Source organism: Vombatus ursinus, unplaced genomic scaffold (genome assembly GCF_900497805.2).
Source record: "Vombatus ursinus unplaced genomic scaffold, bare-nosed wombat genome assembly UNPS02014773.1, whole genome shotgun sequence".
In the NCBI taxonomy this organism is placed as follows: Eukaryota; Metazoa; Chordata; class Mammalia; order Diprotodontia; family Vombatidae; genus Vombatus; species Vombatus ursinus.
The window spans coordinates 9,827,544-9,853,734 of record NW_020954551.1 but is presented as its reverse complement, the minus strand read 5'-3'; the positions used below and the strand labels follow the sequence as shown (position 1 = coordinate 9,853,734).

General features: G+C 43.0%; 1 protein-coding gene across 3 annotated transcripts in view; it reads right to left on the bottom strand.

The window, feature by feature from the left end:
• ATXN7 (ataxin 7) overlaps window positions 1-13,627 on the bottom strand; it is a 107,150-nt gene extending 93,523 nt beyond the window's left edge. For 2 of the 3 annotated variants that reach the window (XM_027863795.1, XM_027863796.1), the window contains exons 1-2: window positions 13,300-13,627; window positions 13,061-13,129 (exon numbers count right to left, since the gene is read on the bottom strand). In XM_027863795.1, the coding sequence (XP_027719596.1) occupies window positions 13,061-13,129; window positions 13,300-13,627 (397 nt within the window). The remainder of the gene's footprint in view (window positions 1-13,060; window positions 13,130-13,299) is intronic. The other variant, XM_027863797.1, reaches the window with a different exon arrangement.
• Window positions 13,628-26,191: the final 12,564 nt, after the last annotated feature.

Sequence of the window (26,191 nt, the reverse complement as noted above, 5' to 3'; positions counted from 1 at the left end):
ACCTCTGCCTCAGTCTCCTCAGTTGTAAAATGTGGATAACAATAGCACTAACCTCAAAGGATTGTTGTGAGGATCAAATAAGATATTTGTAAAGCACTTAGCACAGTGCTATATAAACGCTATTATTATAACCCAAGTCATAATAATGACCAAGATTAGTGTTCTGATCATCAGATACCACTTTCTGCATCATTCTAAATGTATTAATCACACACACCGCAGATTCTAAATGAATCTACTCATTATATTAACTGCATGTTCCTCATTTTTAATCTGCAGGCTAAAGACCACCCCCTGCCCACCCACACACTTCTGCTATTCAAATACCAACCAATCAAAATTACCCACTAAGGGTACTAAAAGTGCCACCTGGAACCTATTAAAAAAACACAAAACACTTATCTGACACAAATGAAAACAATCACTTTAAGTATGTGCACACAACAGCAACCCCACACCATCAAACTGTGACACAATCAAACCAAACCAAATCAGTCAGTTCCTGGTATACAGCAGGCACTTGATAAATGGTCTACAACTGTCCCAAGATGTGGAACTTTAAAAACTGATTTATCTGCTGACATGACACAATCTGCCCTCTCCAAAAAGGAGTGTTCAGCTAAACTGCTGACTTTTCTATTCCTTGTTTTTCTCAGTAACAGAAAAGGTCAGTATCTTTTTTCCCCCACGCAAAAAATGATTTTCACACTTCTGGGTTAAAAAGCCAAAACTATGGATAGATACATTATTTCTGCTACTATCAGATAAACATTATCTTAATTATCTCCACTGGCACGCCTATGAGTCATATGTTCATTTAGTTTTCCATTTTGTAATTATTGATGAAGAAAAATGGATGGCTTTGAATTTCTTTTTTTTTTTACTAGATCATTTTCACTTGCCAACAATGCAGCATAGATGATGCCAGGACTCACTAACTCCATTAATCTCCCCAAAAGGGTATTTCAAATGATTTGTTTTTTACCTGCTGCGTTGGCAGAACTATCACTGTGAGCAAATGAATGAGATTCATTGCTTATTATTAATTAACACCAGACACACATCTTATCTTCAGCAACACCCATGACAATCCATTTTTATGGAATGCTAACGTCTTAACACCCAGGCAAACTCAAGTTCTGCAGAGGACACACAGCGCCTGTACCTGACAGTAAAGAGTAAAGACCAATCAGAAGTCTGGCTGGGTCAAGAATGATTAAAACAGAATCTCAAAGTTCAGAAAGAAAATGATTGGGTGCCAGACTCATGGCTTTTTGGGACACCCAGGAAGGATGCACAGGGCCGTGGACCTCACTGAGACCCCAGGGGATAACTGATTAACACTTTATTTGGCTACTTCTAGCATTAAAATAATTAGAAATCAGTCTTCTAAACTGGTGGTAAATCATGAGCACATCTCAACTTCACCCAATGAGTAAAGGCCAAAGAAGGAAATGGGGCTGAAGAAGTCCCAAGTTTGGCTTGGGACATCACTCAGGCCTGCATGGGTTCGGCCACCCTGAAATTTATTTTTATGTAGGTAGCGATCCTAAAATCAAACCCAAGTTTCTTCTCAAGATGGTTCATAGTACTTACCAACAATAGATGCAGAGGCAGTGATTTAACAGGGAAACACAAAACCAGGAAAACGCTACTACCACAGCCCATACCTAGTGGAATTCTGTCACAGTGAACACCCCAAGAGTACATGGACATCAAGGCAGCTGGCACTGTCCTTCACCTTATGGTTATTCCTAAAAACACTACCTTTAGGCAAAGAATCAACCCTCCCCATTTAGTGCTCACATCCCAAATCTAACATTTTGGGCACTAATTAGCAAAAACGGATGGCAATCTTGACATTCATGAACTCACAACTTGCAGCTAGCTGCCTGAGACAGAAGCATCAGAACTGATGACCAGCAACTCTTACACATGCCCAAAGCTGCCACCGTCTCCACCACAGCCCATGAACAGCGAGCTGCATTTTGCGAATGCCTTGGCCGGCCTTCAGTTCAGTCCTGCCCCTCAGAATTTCACGCTTGGGGGAAGAGGGAAGGGGATCTTGGTTCCACCCTGTTCATGGCAGCTTGGGAACTTCCTAGGTCTCAAAGTAGAGAAAAAAGCAAGCGTGACAGCCTGCATTTCAACATGACCTTGGAAAGCAAGGAACACCTTAAAGTATCCAATAAAGCATGGAAAGAGAAGGAAATCCACATGCTCTGGACAAAAACAAAACAACCCCTCCTTCCCACCAAAACAAAAAACACAAAAACATGTGACTGGATTCAGACAGCCATCACTCATGGTGACTTGACCATGTCTTAGGGGTCGATAAGAGAACACTGAGGGTTTTAAGTGCCTGTTTTCTTGAATACCATTAAATAAGCAATTTACTAGATTGCAAATTTATGGAATTCAAAAATAATATATGTAAAAAATAGTGAATGTAGCATCTGTGTAACTTAATGCTTGACTACCCCTATGTTGCTGCCTGTTGGGTGTGTGTACTCAGAATCACATCCCTCCCCCAAACAGGCAGAGCTGAGTCCCAAAGGAAGAAATGTCAGTTGGAAAAGGTACCTTCTACCTGAATGACAAAAATGACGGACATTTACATGGCGACTGGCAGTTACAAAGGACTCCACAGAGGCTGTTGTGAGCTTTGGTCCTCATTTGTTGGAGTTCTTCAGTTGTGTCTGACTCTTCGTGACCTATTTGGAGTTTTCTTGGCAAAGACACTGGAGTGGTTTGCCATTTCCTTCTCCAGCTCATTTTACAGATGAGGAAACTGAGGCAGAAAGGGTGAAGTGACTTGCCCAGGGTTACCTGGCCAGTAAGTGTCTGAGGTTGGATTTGAACTCTGGAAGATGAGTCTTCCTGATTCCAAGCGCAGGACCCTAACCACTAGGCCACGTAACTGCCCGCTGGTCCTTATACCAACGCTCTAAGGACTGCATGTTGGATATGTAAATTCCACTTGGTTTCCCCACAGAAATATACGTTCTCTTATCACGTATTATGTTCATGATCAAGGACCAGGTGCCCAACTTGTTAGAGAAATGACCATGGTATAACAATTTTAAATCACACACCTGCATGGCACCTGATAGGAAGTTCTATCAAGTGTACCTAAAACCATTTGAAAAGTGTCAATACAGTAACCAATCCCGACAATTAAGCTGTATTAATCAAGAGACTGGGTGGGGGGGCCTTTCGGCTGCTCTGCAGGGAGGAAGCAGGGCCCAGGCCTCCTGGCCTCTGGTGCTGAGGGGCTGGTGGCTGCAGCCCCACTGGGCGACCCTGCTACTGTTCAGGCTACTGGTGTCTCTGGCAGCCCCTACTCTATGTGTGAACCGCTCTAAACTGGGAGCAGCTTGTCCTCCTAATAACAGTCCCACATAGGGCCTAAAGAAAACTATACTACTTAACAGACCTCTGCAGATAGTTGAGGTGAAAAAATACTTTATTCTAAAGTGAGGCCTAAAGCAGAAAAATAATCCCAGCGATGACTGAGACTGCATCCTCTGGTGCCATTCCTGAATTGCCCTGGTTCATTTTTACCTCTGTCACCACGAAATCACAGAAGAACACTGACCTTTTCACTCTCAGGGAGAGTGGCTTGAAAAGAATTTGCAAGAAGAAGCCTGCAGAAAACCCAAACCCCAAACCCCCCAAATGCAAATGAAACAACTCCCTTTAGGTCAAAACACAAGCGCTGAAGAGGAAACGAAAAGGGCCAACTTCCCATTTCCAACAGTGTCAAAAAAAAAAAGTTACCAAAAAAAAAAGGCTTGAAATTCCAATTCATTAATTCAAAGAAACAAGGGAAGCCTAGATATGAACTATCACAATTAATACGTACCAATTCCACAATGTGAATGGAAAGATCACCAAAAAGAAGGGGAAATACCAGTGACAGCTTTGTTTGTTTGAGGGTTAACACAACTCTCTACATATATTCCTTCACAACCACCGTGGGAGGCAGGTACTATTATTATCCCCATTTTACAGATGAGGAAACTGAGCGACAATGAAATGACTTGCACGGGGTCACAACTAGTTAGTATCTGAGGCAGAATCTGAACCGGAGTCTTCCTGCCTCCAGACCCAGTAATATTACCTCTATACCTGAAATCTGACTTGATTTATAAAAGCAAAAAAAAAAAACAAAAAAAAACAAAAAAACAATAATGGTCCCAGAGAATAGATAATGAAAATACTTCTCTCTTCTTTACAGAAGGCTATAGTAGGAGGCATCTGAGGCATAATTCTTTATGCCTATTCAGGCATTTTTGCTTAACTATTTATCTTTGTTCAAAAAGATTCAATGGTGGGGGTGGAGGGGAGGAAAAGGAAGAAGGTATTTATGGAAATTGTTTTTCAGTCATGACTCTTCATGACCCCATTTGTGTTTGGGTTTTTTTTTTGGTAAAAATACTGGAATGGTTTGCTCTTTCATTCTCTAGCTCATTTTACCAATAAGGAAACTGAGGTAAATGGAGTTAAGTGACTTGCCCAGGGGGCCCCGATTTGAACTAGCTCAGGTCTTCCTGACTCCAGGCCCGGTGCCCTATCCACTTTGCCACATATCTTCCCATTTATGGAAATTTACAGAAATTATTGGGATATAAAAATGAACTGCATTAAAAGCTTCATGGTTTGCACTGTATCATTAGTCCAAACAGTGATGCTTTCTTTCACTGTCCATCAAGAATTCAGTCAGTAATTCACTACGTTTATTAAGTACCTACTGTGTGCCAGACAAACACTGTGCTTACAAAAAAAAAAAAAAAGGCAAAAGACAGCCCCGGCTCTCAAGAAACTCACAGTCAAAGGGGATGATGGGCAGAATCACTGGATTTCGGAGCAGGACAGGCCATCTGAGGTCACCTAGTCTAACCTATACCTAACTAGGAATCTGCTATGATATCCCAAGCAAAAGTCTATGCTTGTAAACCTTCAGAAGTGGAGAAGCCTGCCCAGTAAGAAGAAAATATTTTATTAATGCAATCCATTTACGTATCTCAATAATTTTCACAAAGAGGAATTCTAATATTTCAAATAGTTTTTCCTCACTACAAGCCTTTGTGGGCTTCAAGACACAGACTTTTCAGTGCAGGTAAGGGGCTTAGTAACCACCCACCCCTTCCTCCTATGAGACTGCAGCGTTCTGGATGAGGCAAGGACAGGCTATTTTCTGTTAACATGTATTTCTAATTGATAAACACTGGATTATTATTTTTCTCTGGACTATACCTTCTGTGAAGGAGAAAAAAATTGGTATGTTAACAAGAGTCTTTATAATAAAGAGAAAAAACATTTAATCTACTTTTGAATTATGAGTAGCTAAACCATACTTCTCTTTCCTCTTCTGCTCATTTGCAGTAATCCCTGCTGTACAGGATGAATAAAAATGGAACCCTCTGCCTTGTTTCTCTGAGTACTGAGACTCCAACTGTTAAAATCAGCTAAATGCAAAACCCAATTTTTTGCATAGAACTTCAATCAAAAAAATACCCCAATAATCAGACTGGCTCCACTTAGTTTTGAAATACTGCTGTAAATTTTGAATATCAATGTGATTAGAGGTAATCCAGTGCTAAAATGCTATTTAAGTGGAGAAATTCCACTTCTCCCTTTCTTTTTAGAAACACTTTCCAAATGCTATAAATCCTGAATGATTTTGTCTGCCATCTGCAGACAAGTTAGCTTCCATTGATTCTTTTTTTTTCTTTTAATCAATTACTTCTTGTGCGCCCTGGTACACTTAGCTTCTCTGCAGGTTGGAGGGCAGGGGGAGATGGGTATGGGACACTTTGCAAGTCAGATGTCTTTAACGTGTTGGAGAGTTTCGGTGAACTGGGCGTTTGTTTTTTTCTTTTCTTTATTCTTTGTTGTAGAGGTTGGTTTTATGGGAGGGGAGGAATATGGTGGGAAATGAAGGTAGATATGAAAACAAAATATATCAATAAAGGTTATTTTTAAAAACACATATTGGTTATCCCCCCACCCCCAATCCAGTAAAAAAAGCACTGGCTTTGGGGGTTAAAAAAACAAAAAACAAAAACTAGATCTAAACCTTAGTTTTGCCACTTACTACCTGTGAGATTCTGAGCAATGCCAATCTCCTTGGGACTCAGTTTCCTCATCTGTAAGATGCAGGGGCTGTATCAGATGACCTCTCAAGTTCTTTCCATCTCTAACTCTGTGATCTTATGATAACACACTTGAAAAGGTTGCAAGCACAGCTCGGAACAATAAAAGGCGGCGATATCTTTGCTTTTTAAAATTTCCAGGTGCTAGTTCCAGGATGGGGATGGCAAACTGAAAACATCAGGAACAAGTGACATGATCCAGTACTGTGCTGGGACAAAGGGTAGGGTGAGGAAACAAACTATGGAGGCGTGAACACCCAAAGGTAGGAAAACATGGCGAACTGAACCGGGATTGAGTGCAAGTGCCCTCCTGAGAAGGGCAAGACCTTCCCCCGAGTTCAGGGCTCTGCAGGCCCTTTCAATTCATTCACCAGGACACATATTCAGCCTTTAGAATAAGAGGGCAAATCACTATTGATTAGAGAAATGCAAATCAAAACAACTCTGAGGTACCACATCACACCCACCAGATTGGCCAACATGGCAAAACAAGAAAACGGTAAATGTTGGAGAAGATGTGGGAAAACTGGAGCACTAATGCATTGTTGGTGGAGTTGTGAAATGATCCAACCATTTTGGAGAACAATTTGGAACTACGCCCAAAGGGCTATAAAAATGTGCATACCCTTTGACCCAGCAATAGCACTTCTAGGGCTATATCCCAAAGAGCTCATACAAATGGGAAAAGAATCCACATGTACAAAAATATTTATAACAGCTCTTTTTGTGGTGGCAAAGAATTGGAAATTGAGAGGATGCCCATCAATTGGGGGATGGCTGAACAAGTTGTGGTATATGAATGTAATGGAATACTACTGTGCTATAAGAAATGATGAACAGGTTGATTTCAGAAAAACCTGGAAAGACTTGTATGGTCCGATGCTGAGTGAAGCAACCAGAACCAAGAGAACATTACACACAAAAACAGCATGTTGTACGATGACTAATATTTACAAATTTAACCCGTCCCAGCAATACAAGGATCTAAGACATCTCCAAAGGCCTCGTGATAAAAAATGCTATCCACATCCAAAGAAAGAACTATGGAATTTCAATGCAGATCGAAGCATACTATTTGCTATTTTTTTTCTCTTCTGTTTAGGTTTATTTTCTCTTTCTGGTGGTTCCTCCTATTGGTTCTAATTCTTACTTATAACATCACTAATATGAAAATGTTTAATAGGAATGTATATGTACAGTCTATATCAGATTGTGCACCGTCTTGGGGAGGGTGGTGGGGAGGAAGGAGGAGAAAAATTTTAAACTCAAAAACTTATGGAAATGATTGTTGATAAATCAAAATAAATTAATAAAAAAAAGAATAGAAGAGAGCCCACTGAGGCACTGGTGGAAGGGCATTGACCTCCTTCAAAACTTAAGGCAAAAGACTGAAAGACTAAAAACACAAACCCATCGGTAACTTTTCTTATTATTATGAAATGTAAGCAGTACTCAAAGTAATCTTAATTTTCATAATCCCAGAAGGTTTCACCTTAGACCAGTGACTGAATGACAACAGACGCACACTGGACTGCACAGGATCCTATTTCTAGGACCATGGTGGGGAGAGGTTGATGGGTTGGTTGGTTTGCCCAATCCAAAAGCCCAAATCCAAAGAATTATCATCCTCCACAGACTTTTTTCATGGAAAAAAAAAAGAAATAAATTCTAATATTTAAGAATGATGCAGATGGAAAAAAAAAAAAAACAAGAGGCAGTCAACGCTCTTTTAGGCAATTAAGGAAATCGTTGTGCCCTCTACAAATGCCCGAGACTCCCCAATGGCCAGGTAGGCACAGAGAGGAGGTAAAATACAGTCAACGACAGAGAGCTGCCCACTCACGCAACAGCACGAATTACCAACTGTCTAGGGCTTGGGCTGCAATGTACATGGGCATCTGAGATAAAAGGAGCCAACTTGCTACCCTCCTCAAAGAAATAAACTTATTTTAAAAAAAGCCAACCAGTTTATCTTTAAAAACAAAACACATGGGTGGGAGGGGAAGGGGGGGAGAGGGAGGGAGAGAGGGAGAGAGGGAGAGAGGGAGAGAGAGAGAGAGAGAGAGAAAGGGGAGAAGAGTGGGAAGAGGGGGGAAAGAGGAGAGGTGAAAGGGGGAGAGAGAGAAGGAAGGAGGGAGAGTAGAAAGAAGCCTCAGAGTCAGGACAACTTGGGTTCAGTCGGTCAAGCACTTATTAAGCACCTACTATGTTCCAGGCACTGTGGATACAGAGAAAGGTAAAAGCCCCTGTTCTGGAGAAGCTCACAGTCTACTGAGGGAGGCTCTTCTCACCAGGGAGTTTGCCATGGTCCTCCATGAACAGGTCTGCCTCAAAGAAGGTGTGTAGATGGGGGTGCCAGGAGCCCTAGAACAAAGGGGCTAAGTCCCAGGCCTTCCAGGAGCTGACCTGCCATCACCCCATCCAGCCCCATCCAGCCCCACTCTTTCTCCAGGTTACCGACCCACCTATAGATTCCCTGGTTTTTTAGCTCTAACTTGCTGCCTAGAGTGTTCCATTAAGTGGCACTTATGTTTTGCCTGTGGCTTGATTCTGTCCCTATTAATTTGTGACAGGCAAATTAAAATGTGAATTTCACACTTGGTTGCTACCCTTCTGCCTCAATCCCATAGGAAGCCTGTGCTCAGGGACAGAGGCAAGACCTCACTAAGCCCGGGAGGCAAAGGGAAGCCCCCAAAGGTGGAAGAGGTCCTCCAGCTCCAGACTGTGGTCTTAACTGGCACAAAGGTGGGATCCATCCTGGGGGATGGACTCGAAACAGAAGGAAAAAGGGCTGGGAATTCAAACCATTCCCCTTCCAGTGGGCCAACTCGACCTTTCTAGCCTTCTTGCCAAAACAGAGAAAGGAGTTAAAAAGCTGGACATCCCAATCCAAGGAAAAGTTTAAAAGTAAATGTTAAGCTAATGGAGTCATTCATCCTTTTTCATTCTGAGAGATCTGTGTAGATTCACTGTACAGCAACCTGAACAGCTCATGAAGGATACTGAGGCAGGGTAGACTGAGAAAACCACTGGACCCAAGGCCTCACAAGACTGCTGATAAACATTATTACCCGGAGAACCAACCGTGGATTTGGAATTGGTGAATCTGGGTTCAAATCCTGTCCCCCTCCTCCTCCACATGATTGAGCTCAGCCAAATGATTTAACCTCTGAGCCCTCTTAAGGAGCTGGACTAATCAGAGAGCCTGTTAACACTCCCCAGTGAGGCCACAAGAACATGATTAAAATGTAATGGGAAATATTTAGCAAAACAAATAAAAATACAATAGAACAAAGATAATGCTAACATGTGGTTTTCTAAGTCAACATGCAGCCTTGAGCACTGCTAGTGAGTTTGTTGGACCTGATCATCTCCAAGGTTCCTTCCCTGTAAAGCTAAGGCTCCTAATTCACTCCTCTGGGAGCTTCCTCAAATGCAAAACGAGTGAGCTGGATTATGTCTAAGCTCCCTTCTGGCTCTAATATTCTAGGATTAACATTCTTCCTATTAACTGCATAGAAAGAAAATATGGGTAAAATTCAGTATTTCATGAATTATCCTAGTTTTTTTTTAAAAAAGCCCAAGAGAAAATATAGTCATCTTTTCTTTGCAACTTATTCATTTAAAAACATAAAAGTGTTATGATAATTTCTACAGAAATCATTACTGCCATCATATACTATTAAAGATTATAGTACAAAATAGAGGCTAGGTGAGAAAAATCTGAACATGGCAAGAAGAGGAACAGAATGACCCCCCCAGACCCAAGCAAACATGATGGATTACTACAGCTAACACTGGACTATCTGTGTGAAGGTAGAGGGTACAGGGGGGAGCAGAGAAAAGGGTTAAAATGAGTTAACAAAATGGAACTTCGATACCAGTACAAGTGAAGTTATAACCTCTTTCCCTGGCAAAACTCTTGGTGGACCCAATGGGCATCATCTCCTGCCTTCTGTTCACGTACTGCCTCTGGGAATAACATTTAGCCGTTTTTAATGATCTTCAGGGAAATCCCTGGTACCTTCTCCCTTCTCCTAGCCTATCCAGATGATACACAAAATCCCAGATCAAAGTCTGCCCCTTCTATGAGACTTTACCTGACTTGTCTAGCTGCTACAACAATCCTTTCCTGATCCCCCTTAATGCTGGTGTCTTCTCTCTGCTGATTCACCCCAATATCTCTTCTATTTGTTTGTGCCAAGTTGTTTTCCTGTTTGTTTCCCTCGTGGGAGTGTGAGCTCCTGGAGAGCAGGGATTTTTTTCCCCTTTTCTTTTTATTTCCAGGGCTTCACGTGATGTTTATCACATAGTAGGTGCTTAATAAATGCTTGCTGACTTATATATCTTACATTTTTTCTGAACTTCCACAATCTATGCGACACAATTGAACAAATAACTATATACTGTTGATCACTAGCCTTTCACTGATAAGTCTCATCTCAACTAGATTACAAACTCTTAGCAAGCAGTTAGTGTTTTATATATGTCTTCATCCCTACAAGCAGCTAACACAGAGATAAGCAATAGGACAGGATGCCCTATGGATACTTATTGACTGACTCTGATGCAGGCCTGAAAATTAAAAAAAAAAAAAAAAAAAAAAAGAAAAAAACTCTGTTGTCGTCAGGGAATGGAGTGTTCTAGTTAATCCAATATTCTTCTTAACCGAGTTAAGGTATACATGTCATGGGATTATCAGTTTTCAAAGAACTAAAATGCACTCGACAAAACTGACATGAACGTAAACGATCTTTGATGATTCAGAACATGGATTTAGCCTCTTTCTGAGCACCTCTTTATTACTAACCTGAGTTAGCCTTGAACTGGCAAATTACAGAAGACCCAATAATAGAGTACTGGGGATGACAAGAAATATAAGATAGCTTTCTCTATTCCATTCTAGAAAAGACACAGTCAACCCTCAATGCTCTATTAATGAAGGAGAACAAGTAAAATAACAATAAAAAAAAAAATCCAAAACCCATTAACATTTGGCTTTGGAATGGAGACATGACTCTATTTAGGCAGGAGCACGCACAATCAGTTATGACTGACAAAAGGTGGTATAAAACCTCCGGCCTTCAGTTAATTTGCAGTGAAATAGCTACAGATAATTTATAGAGGAATGCTCTTCCATTCAATTTGAAAAGCATGTATTGAGGGCCTACTGTATACCAGCCCCTGGGCATAGTATACAGTAGGACACCCATAAACCAGCTCCTGCAGAAGGCAGGAAGATGATCAAGAATACAGTAATCAAAACAAGGCATTAGCAATGAATGAGTCTTTCTAACTGGTTCCCAAAGCATAGGAGACATATCACTAATGATCCCCACTCAGGGTTCTGTAAGATTCAAAACCCTTCCTAAGAACGTATACACACAGCCACAAGAAGCCCTCAACTTCAGCGTTTCCTAAACATCGACCCATTTTCAAGGATCTCCAGGGAATAGTCACCACAAGATTTTAATATTCTGAAGGCTGAGGCAGGCTGCCAGTTCAGCACCAAAACCGGCCTAACAACTGATTTTTCCTATTGCAACATCTTTGACAAGGGCTGGGCTTCCTCGACTCTTTTTTAATAGCAATTTTCATTTCAAAATCAATTTATTTGTTCTGTGATACACTCCAATCGGAAAATCTCTATTGCCATGGGTAGTACTCAGTTACTGTGTGCCAAGAAACTCCACAAGTGGCCAATCGAAAGGCCCGACCAGCAGTACAAATAAAAGCTCAAGGCAGTGGTAAGAGACAACAGGCCTTTAAAAATGGCATACACTCAATATGGCACTTCATGTCCCTGGGCACAGGGCTCTGGGACCTGAGGGAAAAAAGAAAAGAAAAAAAAATGAAAATAAGAATTAAAAAAAAAAAAAGGCACACAGCCAAAAGAATTGGCTCCAGGGTGAGAAAACAAAAAAACGCACCTGCTCTGGAATTGTGCTGGGAAAAAGAAACCACATAGTTTGGGGACTCAACCCTCCTGGGCATCTTCCCTTCACCATCACCATCCCTTCCATAGCTTGGTAAGATCAAAGGGAACCCGAATTTAGAATCACTCCACAAGCTGAGGAGAGGGCTTACTCTGGAGGTCCCTCTCGGCTGGACACCGACTACCCGGGAGGAAGACAAATCCAGAGAAGGGTACTTCCCTGGGAGAGCCTTCAACTTGACCTCCGGGGTCGTCCGGATTCATGGCACCTGTTCAGCTAAAGATCCCTTCTGACCAAAAACAGACTACCAAAACCCAGCAAACGGCTATAATAAACTAGATTCAGACCTAATGATTGGCACTAAAAATAGATTTTGGTAACGCAATAATGACAAATGATACCCAAACTTGTGCAAATAAACCCAACAAGTTTCAATTCTGATTTTTTAGTTTCATCAACTTTGTTTAGAAATCATTCTAAAAAAAGAAGGCACCAAGACTAACTTCTGTTTGGCGAATCAGGACCTCTAGGTATGCGTTTACTGATGCTCTTACCCCAACCAGACTGGTGTAAATGCCTGACACCCCAGAAAAAGAGCTCTTCCTTTGGAGGGCCTGGGTGGCTTAAATCTGCCCAGCTCCTAAGTAAGTGCCTTCATAAAAATGCAGAGAGACGTCAAGTTTCCTGAGCCGACAGTCCTCACGGGCTAATTATTCTCTTTACCAAGTCTGGTAGAAGGATGCTCTCAAGTTGGAGGAAGTACCTTTGAAACAAGAGTTTTAAATCGCCCTGGCTCCGCCCCCTTCCCCACCCCCACCTCAGCCCCCCATCCTTTGCAAGCTCCCCAATCAGGATCTAGCAGGGGTCGGGGAGGGGGAGGGGGGGCCCGGGCTGGTCGGCCAGGTGAATGCGGTGAAGTTCTGCCCCCGAACTTGTCCCAAGCAGCTCAGGCTGGGAAGAACTCACCTTCTCGGCACAGCCTCATTACTTCTCGGTTTTTCCCAAACTCCTTCAAACTTTCCTCCAAATCCGACCCTAGGAGAGAGAAAAACACAGCGCCCAGAGCGGCCGGTCAGTGGAGGGGTGCGAGCAGCGAGCCGGTGCCCAGCCCCGGGCACGATAGGGGCGACCCTTCCCCGGGGGCAGGGGCCGGGCCGGGCCCGGAGGGCGGAAGGCAGGAGGGTGGGGGAGGAGGGGATCCTCACCGTCCTTCCCAGGAAGTTTCGCAGCTTCTACCCAGTGGTTCCACGGCTGTCCGACCATCGCCTCTGGACTGGGCAGAGACCTGCGCTCCCCGACGGTCGCCATTGTGGCTGCGGAGGTGGAGGCGCCGCCGCCTCCGCTCTCTGCCAGCCGGAGCCGCGGCGGCTGCTGCTGCTGCTGCTGCTGCTGCTGCTGGAGGGGCGGCCGCGGCTGGGGCTGCTGCTGCTGCTGCTGCTGCCTGGCGGTCGCCGCTGCTCCTCCCGCCGCCGCCGCCGCCGCCGCCGCTCTGCGCGGCTCCCCTCTGACGTCATCCGCGGCCCTCTCCGACATTCTTTCCGCTGCTACAATGTAACAAAAAAGGGGGAAAGAGTCGCGGGGCTTCTTAAGGAGGCGCTGCGGAGTAGGGGCAGCCAGGTGGGGCGCGCTGACAGCTGCCCCCGAGGGCCGCTCGCCCGCCCCCTCTCGAGCCCCCGGGGCGGCGGCTGCACCGGGGAGCGGGGGAGCGAGCGGGGCACAAAGTCCGGGAAGGGCGGCCCTCCCCCGCTCCCGCCCCCGCCCCCGCCCCCGCCCGGCGTTTGCTTTCAGTTTCAGATCAACCTGCCCGAGAGGGGCCGCCGGGGCTGGGCTGCCCGCCTCTGCGGCCGGGCCCGCGTTCCGCGGCCGGCCGGGCTCGGATGCAGCCCGTCGGCCCCCGCCCCCGCCTCGTCCGCGCCGGCCCCGACCCCGCGGCCCGCCTCCCTCCCAGCTCTCCCCTCTATGGCTCGCCTGGCGGCCGCTGCGCTCATCCCCGGGCTGGGCCCCGGGCCCTGGTTTCCGTCGGTCGGGTGGGCCGGCCGGCCGGCGCCGCTCGCCCGCCCGCTGCCGGCTCCCTTAAGCAGAGGCGCCTCCCGCCGCCGCCACCTCCTCCTCCTCCTCCTCCTCCTCCCCTCCCCGCCCCGCTCCGCTCGGGCGAAGTTTGCACGTCAAGCCCCCGGAGTGGAGGATGAAGTAGGGAAGCGAGGCGCGGCGGGGCCATCCCTCTGCCTCTGCCCCCGCCCCCGCCCGTCCGCCGGCCGTCAGCGGGGTCACCCCCGCGCGTGCCGCTCCCGGCCCTTTAAACCCGGCCTGTCCCGGGGGGGTGGGGGAGGAGGAAGCCCCGGCGGCCGGGGGTCGCTCTCGGGCCGCCCAGAGCGGCCGTCTGGGCGAGCCGAGCCGAGCCGAGCCCGGCCAGCGGGTGTCCCAGCTGTCAAAAGCGTGAATGGGGAAGCCCCGACAACTCAGTCGGGGCGCCGGGAGTTACCGCCGGAGGGGGGAAAGAAATGCGAAAATTCAAACGCGAGCTCCCGATACATGCCTGCGCGTCTGCTGGTCACATGCGAGCAATCCAAACGTTAGATTGTGTCTTTGTATGTGCACAGGCACCGGGCAGAAGCGCGGAGCCGAGGGGACCGAACGGCGCTTAACCCCTTCCAGGCCTGGGGCGCCGAGGCCCGCAGAGCCGGCTCAGCTCCCCCCACTCTCCCTCCTGGGACCCGGGTGGGAATGATTAGCGGGTCTTGGGAGTGACTAAGGAGAAAACAAGGCTCGAATCAGAAGCGGTCTCATCCGTGGGCTCTGGCTTTTCTTCCTTTTTTAAGCAATGAGAAAGACTTCTTTAATTCTTTTAAGGAATGAGAAAGTCTTTAATTCTGCGGCGAAGTGCGGGGTGAATAAGGATCGTTTCGAGGCTCTGCTTCCATATGATTTAGGGAAGGAAGGGCCCCTTGAGAGCTAGGCGTTTTCACGAGGATTGAGTCCCGGCTTGGCTGTTTATTGGCCGATCTAATCACCCTGGGCCTCAGTTTCCCCATCGGTAAGATGAAGATGCTGACTTCCTCTCTCAGGTCCCTTTCAGCTCTAAATCCTACGATCCCAAGAAACCCTGGCCCATTAAGGTTAAGTGAATTTCCCAAAGTCACATCAAGAACTTCTCCACTGTGACCCTCGGGTCTTGGGTTTGTCTTGGGCACATCTGCTTTTCTGCCTATAATCTCACATTTGGGTCTAGATTTCCACCTTCTGCTGGGTAAGAAAGTGTTGTGGCATATCCAGTGAGTTAATAATGAAAAGCAATCATACTATTTGGAGAGACTAAATATGAGATTTAGTACAAAAACAATGATTCCATTCAAATAGAATTACCAACATGATCTACTTTGAAAAAGAAATTAACAGGGGACATTTTACTGCAATCCAAATTTTAATTGAAGGGCTTCCCTGGGGGGAGGGGGGAGAGTTTTTTTAGGTCCAAACACAAGAGTTTGGGAGCGTATTTTTTTTTTAAACAAAAAATATAGATGGGGGAGGGGTTAATGGTAAATAAATGGTTTAATGTTTTCACTGATTTCCTGGACTGCTTGCAAACAAATCTGAGTTCAAGAAACTGAAATTACTGTCACTTTCCTCACCTTTAAATAAGTACTAAAAACAAAAAGTCAAATGGTGGAAATAAACTGATGGATCTGGGGGAATCATTTAAAGAAAGCAAAAGAAGTTCCTAATCCAGAACCCAATGTAGAACAGAAGTTATCCAATGTATGGGTTGACAGCTAGGTGGCGCCACAGTGCACAGAGCGCAAGGGCCTGGAGTCAGGAAAACTCATCTCCCCGAGTTCAAATCGGGCCTCAGACACCTGGGAAAGTTACTTAACCCTGTTTGCCTCAGTTTCCTAATCTGTAAAATGAGTTGGAGACGGAAATGGCAAAACACTTCAGTATCTTTTCCAAGAAAACCCTAAATAGAATCAGGAAGAGGCAGACATGACTGAAACGTATGGGGAGGCATGACGGCCTCCTGCATAAGCAGAATCCCAGAGGACCTTCAAAATCACCGAGTCCAGGAGCCATTTTCCCAATATTGCGCCCGGAGTTCAGGAATCTGTGTATATGCATGCCACACACTATAGAATTATGTTTCCCATTAGTTATAATTATTCATCAGACCTAGGGTGCTAACCTGCTAGGGAGCCAGAGTCACTGTGGGCAGGTGACCAAATCCTGCTGGCCCACCAGTTCATGTGTATTACCTAAGTAAGTGCAAGGAAACTGCCTGAAATCTCTAGGAAACCCCCAAAAGCCAAGCCATGTACTCTAGTACCAAACACCCAGAAAGCCCCTCTAAAGCATTCCTGACAGGCAGCAGTCCGCCACACTTCCATGGATGACTTCTGGTGATTTGGGAGGGAAAGAAGAATTTTGAACTCCGGTGATCATTATAAACATCTTTAATTAAGTTCAAATGTGGTTCCCTATAATTTCCTCCCATGGGTCCTAGTTCTCCTGTACCCGGTTACTCAGAATAAACCAAATCTCTCTTAAACAGGGAAGCTCTAAAATGCCCTCATAAGGAGCTACATTTCAGCTCCTGGAGCTGACCCTTCTTTTCTAAATCAGTCAAACAAGAAACCACAGAAAGGCAGTGTGCAAACCCTCATTATTACTGTTGCCAAAGGTGTTTCAAAGTGCAAATGCCATCATGCTGCCTAAGGGCTGCATTGGCTAACCCAACTGTTTACATACATAACCAATGGTCTGGAAGCAGCAAATTCTCCTCCTTAAATACTTTCTCATGTACATTTTTCCTTATTCTTCTATTTACATTTTAGATTTAAGCACACTGATAACTTTCCACATCCACATTTAATAACGTTATCAAGAATTAAACTCAAATTTAATTTTGGAGCTGCCTTCAAATACCATGTTTAACTATCTACTACAGTAATATCAAAGGATGGTGACAAATGCCTTAAATACTTTCTTGTACAAGACAATGAAGTCAAAAAACAAGGTAGAGGAGGCAAATATAGGCTCTATATGACAGTAAGATGTAAACAGTAGACACTACTTAGCTGATACTGTTTTCCATATTTGGGTATTAGAGTCAAGGATCAGTGAATTATCCCCTAACTAGTCAATGTTAATTTAAAAAACCAAAAAACAAGCAATTTGTCCTAATTCCTTATTGGTTACTCTATTTGTCAAGGAAAATCACTTACTACATATATTAAAGTTAAGGCCAATGTACAAGGTAGGACATTATGCATGGCAACATTTTTGCCATCATAAATAATGATTATTTTATTAGTTTCTGTTGAATGCCTATAACAGCAAATTTAACAATTTCAACTAATCCTTATTTGGTGCCCTCAAAACACAAAGGGGAACAAGGGAACCAGCTCATCATTGATTATTAATTGTTTCTGCCAATTCATTCTTGTCCCCCTTTCTTGTACATAGCAGAATTACTTATAATGTTCAGGCTTTGCTTCAGAATACCCACAGGAGTTAGTTGGATGTTTTCACAGAACCCATAGCAGAGAGAGTACGGTAGGCTTTCAATGAAAACTTGTGGAAATGAACACTTGGGTTTGCCCTCAAGCCTGTTAGAAGGAAACCTGATGAGTTTCATTCCCTAGAATGGAAACCATGCCAAGGGACAGGCTTAAGAGTACATAATAATTTCTCTTCTTCATTTAACTCAATTTACTGGTACACAGTAGCATGCCTGCAAGGCATGAAGGGTAGATGTCCACCGATGTGATTTCATTCTCATTCTTGAAGTTCTCACAGAGTGTCGACACTAATCCAATGACAGGTTTATCTTCTGATTGTGCCCATTATAATGTGTCCATGCACATAACTTGGAAAAGCAAGAAGTCTGGACCAAGGCTGATCCAAGGAGTCCTGTGGAGGTAACTTCTGTCACTATCAACAAGGTTTTGTGTCACTGGCACCACGAGCCACGTTCTGCATCACAGCGCTGCCAAATTCTCAGCCTTTTAGTCCTAAGGATCTGCTGAAAATACAGCCTTACCTCACCATCCAGATTTAGGGATGTTCACTTTTGGAGCCAAGAATCTCCTGTCTCTCTTTACAAAAACGATTCTTTGTGTTACAGGTTCACTTACAAATGTTTTTGTTCAGAGATCAGTGGTAAGGTAAGAAGCAAGAATGAATACTTTTCCTTCTTTAAAACCAGTACATGGCCAGAAATGGGTAAGACTTCCCAAGGAATCAATACCTGAAAGTGTCTTCAAGGGGAAAATCTGACCCACATCCAACATCTTCATGTCTGAAAATGTGCATCCAACTTGTCTGTTACGAGTTTGGTGATGATAAGGGGCTCCCCTTGCCAAATCAACTTCAAGAACCCAAGGCACATGAGAAAACACAAAGCAAGCCAGGAATGCAGCTGGAGGCTAGGCCTCCACCCCAGTTGGAATTCAACACTGCCCTTTCTTGTTTCTGTCTTCTTGTCTCTGTCTCCTAACCATATGGTTTACCGTGGTTTTCTTTTGCTCCAGATCATCATTTTGTTCTGCTTGCTGGGCTGCAGGCTGGCCCTTATGACATGATGCTCCCCCTAGTGAAATCTCTTTACAGTGAGGCATGACTATATCCCTGTTCCAGGAGAGGGGGAAGAGGGACAGTGGCAAAATGAATTCATCAGCTCAGTGACCAGGAGTGCTGACTGTAAGGTATGAAGCTAGGAAGAATGAGGTCATCTGAGAAACTGGGGACTTCAGGTGGAAGGATAATTATCCTTCTCATGACCTGGACCTGAACAAATGTGCATGCTTCAAAATGAGCAAATTACCAATTATTTCAAAACCCCTTCTTTATTTCCTTTTCCTGATCACACACCCAAGTTTCCCAAGAATTCCCCAAAGATAATGTCAGTTATCAAGAAGTTGTTCCCAGCAACTACTTTAAAGAAGCAAAGAATAATAAAGGCTCTTCAGCCCACATATAAATATTCAAATGGTGGGATTTACAGGAATAGGTGTGCAGACCTCCCTGGATTGGAAAAGAGGGGGATGGAGAGTAGAAGGAAGGAAGGAAGGATTCAAGTTCTGTCACTTCTTTCCCTGTGTGACCCTAGGCAAGTGACTTCACCTCAGGGCCTCAGTTTCCTTATCTGTAAAAAATGAGGACACAGGCTGAGATAACCTCTAAGGTCTCTTCTGGATTGACATCTATGGGCCTCTTACTAGGCTTCATTTCAAACTCATTTGCCCAGAAAAGAAAAGACTTTAGAATGGAAGACCTGAAGAAAACTGAGCTCGTTAGATTAGGAAAACGAGTATCCATTTAGGGCCTAATGCAATTCATTTCAATGAAAATCTAAATGAGTATTTTAAGCTACCTTATGACATTTTTCCTATAATGAAGCTTTCAGGGTAATTATATCTGTTGATGAAAATTCAGCCAAAACTGAAATCCTATGAAATGCAACCTTTATTCAAGTAAAATCCCTCGGCCCTGGTACTGATCCATCTGAACAGGCCAAGTCAAAGGAAACCTGGTCTGACACCCCTCACAAATTAAAAGTCTGCCAATGAAATTGCTCAGAAAGCAGCCTATACCACCAACAAAAAGGGCTGAGCTGTGATGACGCAACTTTATAAAAGGGTACAGTCCCTAACCTGCAGACATGGCATAGGCCAAAAGTTCATTTCCAGATGGAACCTAGAATTCACTTCCCCACAGAAACAACATTTCCACAAGTGGTCAGGAGCTCCCATGTTTGTCCATGAGGTCTAAGTACACCATAGCAGAGCTGAACTGCACGTGAGTACGGAGAACAAAGAAGGGACCTCCCTCTTCCTTTCTGAAGTGAAGAATTGGCTCAAAATGTTTTGAACAGGGTTAATACTTGTCTTTGGCACCTTCTTACGTTCCTTTTTTACACCCCTCTCCCATCTCTTGGGCAGCCAGGTGGCGCCATGCTGTACAGAGCACTGGGCCTGGAGTCAGGAAGATTTATCGTCCTGAGTTCAAATGTGACTTCAGACACTTACGAGCTATGTGACCCTGGGCAAGTCACCCTGGTTGCCTCAGTTTTCTCATCCGCAAAATAAGCTGGAGAAGGAAATGGTGAAACACTCCAGTATCTCTGTCAAGAAAACCCCAAATGGGGTCATAAAGAGTTGGACATGACTGAAAAAAAGACTAACAACTCCCATCTCTTAGTGTCCTCACCATTACAGTGTACAGTGAAGGTGTGCACTACCCCCACAAAGTGGTTTGTGCTCCAAAATCTCTGCCTCCCTTTACCCAAACCCCAAGCCCTTCCAGTGCTGCTCCCCAGGACAAACTGTCATTCCCTCAGTGTAGCAGAAATCAGGTGTTAGGAGGAAAACAACCAAATTAGACTTATTTATATGAATGTGTAAATGACTGATGGCCTCAATTCTTCCAGAGGCATTTGCATTTTTAAATAAGATGTTTATTAGCCTACAGACATCTATTAATTCCTAACTGGTAGAATTTCATCTAGAGGCACAAAGTGAAATAAAAAAAAAAAATCAGGTAGCATAAGAGAAAGTATTTTGGAAGAGGAGGAGAAGGCCCCCTAATGTCATCTTGACTGTAGTGAGCACTGGGAAATTATTTCTCCCAAGCTGTTCCTGCATTTTAAAACTCTTAAAAACTCCTTCCTTTTGTCTACTTCTGAACCCACTAAGAGCTCCAATGGCAGCAGAAGGGGAGGTAGAGGGCAGTGGGGAGGAGAAAAGAGGCCATACTGTTTGTATGCATGGATCACTTATTGGCTGGGGGGGGGGGGGGGGTTGCAGAAAAAAGCCCAAGTCCTCAACTTGAAATCTAGCAGTCTTTCCATTGTACCAGGCTGGATCTCTATCCACATTTCTTTACCTCAGTTATTATCTATTTTTTAAAAAATGAAACAACCCTTATTTGATTTTATGATAGGAAAGTAAATTAAAATGAATGAGGAGGGACTATGAGGGAGTTTGATACCACCACCGATATAACTGGAGGGCCTCTGAGACGGCACGGCAAGGCACACCAGGTTCTATGACCACTCTCTACTCCATGAAATGGAGGCTTGAACCGGGATTATTGACATCTGATCCTTAAACTCCTTAGATGAGATCTCCAGGATCCCATCAACTCTAAAATTCTATCACTGTGTGATCCTATGTCAGCCTTGCTGGATTTGAAAAGCAGAAGAAACTCAAACCTTTCAGTGGTCCCCGATTCAGTAGGTGCCTGCCTACAGGGTCCTTCCAGCTCCTCCATCATGTGGCTCCAGACTATCTCTTCCCATTCCTCTCTTCCTCCCCTTGCCTACACAATTTTCTTGTTCTTTTCTACTCAGTTCTCTGTCCTGTAAGTCCCTGCATCGATTTCTTTCTGCTATGGCCAGGGTCTGGCATGGCAGATGCTCAGTAAATGCTTGTGCCTTGTTTTCCTGCCCCCCTCCCCAATCTTCACCCACCTCCACACAGTGCCCAAATACATGTGGGCATTCAATAAATAGATTACAGGGCAAAGACTCCTCATTCAACCTTTGCACATGCCCAGCCCTGACCGCAGTGTTCTGCTCACAAGCGGCACTTCATCCGTATTTGTGGAAGTGAAAGGCCTCCTTTGGGCATTTCTTTTCAAAGCTCGTCTTCTTGATTCCATCTACTGACATTACTCTCCACGTCCTCCCATCTGTTTCTTCTGGATCTCTCCCACCCCAATGTCTCCGATCCGAGGCCCTCCCAGGCTCCTTCTCCACCGCTTACCTTTGTCACCTGAAGCTGGTTCTATATCTCAAGTGCCTAGCTGGCCATTACGAGGTCAGAATGGAAAATTCGCAACTTCCTAGTCACTTCGCCTTTTCTCACTGAAGTGAAATTCAAATTCTACCTGCCCTAAAAATAATTTCTTGAGTTTAGTTCCAGGAAAAAAACCAAACCTATTTTGTAGGTTCATCTGTGTATGCTCTTCCCTGGGGACCAAGCTACAATGCTTAGAACAGTTCCCTTTTGACCATGGCTGCCAACTTGAGGGCCCGATTTCTGGGGGCCCGTGGGCCATGAGCCACCCAGCTGGAGCACCTGAGAGCATCCGCAACATATTCTCTTCCTTCACACAGCCTCTATTCTAGCCCCCCTTTCATTATTTTGCATTCTCTTCATCTATAAGCCCCTTCAAGTTCTTTGGGGAGTAGACTCAGGATAAACCATAAATTCCAATTCCTCAAGAAAACTTTTGCCCTCTTTGCCATTAACCAAAAACATTCCCCATACAGCATCTTCAAACAAAGAAAAGAGAAATATTTAAAGATGAAGAGACAGAAAGAGGGAGAGAGAGAAAGTAAGAAAGCCTGCTTCAGTATCATAGATGTTAAGACTCCAGAGCGATAACCTGATAAAACTTTATCATTGTTTATACCTCGTCACCCTCCAAGCTCCTGGGAACCTGTTCAATAAATACTATGTGTGTATCATATATCATAAGAAAAATCATCCTGATATCCCAAATATCTCCCTTGCCACCATCTTATCTGAAATTCCACCAAAGAAGATTCAGTGCTTTGAGCTCCTCTCCTACTGTCCCTCTTTAAACATCAATAATTTAAGGATAATATATTAAACTAATTCACACTAAAGTGTTAGTGACTTACAGGATAAGCTTTCATCCCCAAAGTGCTGATGAAAGCATTGGGCACACCGGGGTGAAGAGACAATGAATAGAGAATTGAAAAGGAAGAAGAGAGCACCGGCTGACTTCACAATTTCGCCTGGGGCCACATTCCTAGTGAAATTAAAAACCAGAAGAGTCTCAGTTTGTCCACCATGATGAAGTGCTTTTGGCACCAAGCTAGGAATATGGAGATCATCTTTGAATTCATCCTGTTCCACACTAGATTAGCAAATTCTGGAGTATTCAATATTGTTGTAGAAATGATAAGAATAATTCACATTGGACAAAATACTTCGAAGATGAGGAAAGGGAGGCTCTGAATGATTACATGACTTGTCCAGGGTCACACGACTAGTAAGTGAAGGGGCTGGCACTTCTCCTGCCCACCAGTGCTCTTGACACATCACCATTGCTACTATTAGTGAAAAGTGATAGAGTCAATGGAATGCTGAGCTCCGAATTTTCAGTGGCACTAGTAATACGAGGAGGATCTTAAATCTATTTTTAAAAATCGGGATGCTGGGCTAAAATAAATTCATAAATAAAAAGAAACATTGCCTATTAGCAAAACTCAAATTCTACTACGTGTTAGTGTCACTGTATTTATTCACTTGCCATGTGTGGCAATTAATTACCCATTACCTTTTCTTTATAGTGACGTTAAAAATCTTGACTGACTTACCAGTTGCTCATCATCTTTGTAGGTGGCTGAAGACTTCTGTTTAGATCTGGGAGGAAAACAATGACTAGTACCATAAAGCTAATCAGAAATCTACAATCTTATTAGCTACCAGATGTTCCAAAATTAAAATAATTGCTTTGAAATGTCAAACTGTTAAAAGCACTTTACCAATTTTATACCAAATGCAATTTGATTTTTACAATTATCTTAATTGGATATATTTATAGTAAACTGAGAACTAGTTAATATTCAATGTGTATATCAAGCAACTCTCCTGGGGATTAAAATCATTGTAAGTAATTGGCCACTAATGAGTTTTCACTTAATTTACAAGGACTATTCAGATCATTTTTTCCTATGAAACCAAACAGTTAGAAACACGGATTTTTAAAAAGATAAGACTGTTATTTACAGAATCCCCTCCACCCTTTACCACTTAGTAGTTCACAAGCAATCGCTGTGCAAACAGAAAACAAAATCTCTGTGGTCCATGCTTCTGCAAAATCACTAGGAAGACTGGAAGTTCCCTTTCTATAACATACACACAAAGGAAAAATGGAAGTGAAAGGTTATAATTAAAATCAACTTTTTTCGGGAGGGAAATGCAAGAATCAGTTAAGGTTGGGATTAAAGGTCTGAAGTGAGCAACTAAGATGGCTGTCAGGCTAGAAACAGGACCTACTGCAGAGAGGAGGAGAGAGAGAGAGATTTCAGTGCCACCAATGACAGCACCCCAGGGCCGATGCTGTCAAAGTACGAGGTTCTAGCATTGCCAGACACATGAAAAACAGCTCTTTTACAGGGAATCTGCTCTACGTAGGGTTCTCTTCCTATAATCTGCAGAGGTTAAACACCAGAATGAAGCCACAGCTGCACCCTTTTTTCCTCCTGATAAACACCTAAATGGCAAGTCAGAAATACATATATATGTATATGTATGTATGTATGTATATGTGTGTGCGTATATATATATGTGTGTGTGTATCTATATGTGTGTACATACATACATATATATATGTCCCTCAAAAATCTGTGGATAAAATTCCATGCCACAATTTCTACATGTATTTGTAATAATCTATTTTGACTATCAAGTTTATTTCTAGATCATTAAAAAACAAAACAAAACCAAAAAGAACTTGGATTTATTTTGCACACCAAATGCTATTCAATACTACTTAAAATCTTTCTTGTAATCGTTAGAATTCCAGATGGTTTTTTCTCCCCAGATTCCTAATTCCATACCATTCCCTTTACAACTCTCTTTTATTTAAAAAAAAATTGCCTGATTTCCATTTTAGCACTCAACTTTCTTGCCCAAAATCCAATAAAAATGCTCTCCTTTAATCTATCTGAACTAGGCTAAAATTTATTTAGATACATACATTTCTCAGCACCCTAGAAACTTTATAGTTATGCAGAGTCACTGAAATTAAAGTACAAATTACAGATAATCAATAAATAATACATGCTACCATTCAAATAAAGACTCCTCCTACTGGTGGTGATCTCTTCAGTGATGACCAGAGGTTGACTGACATAAGAAATAGATTAATCTCTTCTCTTCCCCAATTTCATCAGATTAGACCTCTTTTTTATGTTCAGTCAGAGTACCCCAGTCCTTTTTCCCAATGTCAAAAGATCTCAGATGCTATAAAAGCTTATTCAAGATAAGTTTCTGCCTGAAAGTAATTCACCATTTACTGACTTGCTCACATAAGTTTATAGAAACACTACTTTTAAAGACCTGTTACAGTTATTAGAAAATGAAATACTAAAAATAATCATGATCTGATACTTAGAAATAGGAGTGAAGAACTTTTCTTATTATAAGTCAATGGGAGAAAAAGATGATTCATTAGTAAAAAGCAAGGTTTTTTTTTTTCTACTAATTTAAGGCTTTTAGTTTTAGCTTTAGTATACATATATATATGCAATGTATAATCTTTAAATATAAAAGATTCTGAATTTAAAGCACTCCACTCACAAAATTTTAATTAATATTGAAAATACCTTAAATATTCTTCATTTCTATATTATAGCCAGTTACAGGAGAAAAAAAGGTAGAAAGGGGAGAAAAGGAATGAAGGGAGAACAGATACACAACTGGGTGTTTTCAAAAGCTCTGATGGACAAATAACTAACTTATTTTCAAATACAGGTTTGATTATATACTAATGTATTTTTTTAAAAATGTTTTAAGGCAAATATTGCATATTTTGTTATAAACATCTTAATCCTTAAAATTTGGAGGCACATACATCTTGAAATTCTTTTTTCCATTTATTTTCAACATTCTGCTCTGCAAAGTAGTTACTGTCTCATTTCATTTTACAGAGAAAATGGCCTATTTTCATGGATTAACAACTCTATCTTATGTCTTTTTATAATATTACTGTCAAAGACTTTGGAAGGCATATTGAAAATTCAGAACCACAGGCATGAATGAAATCATCTCTTGATCTTTATTTGCCCTATCGGCTGGATGAAATTAAACTGATGGCTCAGGGGTTGAAGGTTCCTCATCCCTGACTGAACATAGAAAAGAAAAAAAAAATTCATCTTGGTACAGTTAAGTTGCTTCTGTTTCGAAGAACGACTAATTATATCACCTTCCTATTCCAAGAAATTGGTCTTTTAAAAAGTCTATGATTTGGTAGTATCTATATACATATATGTGCACACATATGCTGGAGTTAGAGCCATGTGGAGATATGAGCAAAGGCCTGAGCACATAAATGCCCTTAATGTTC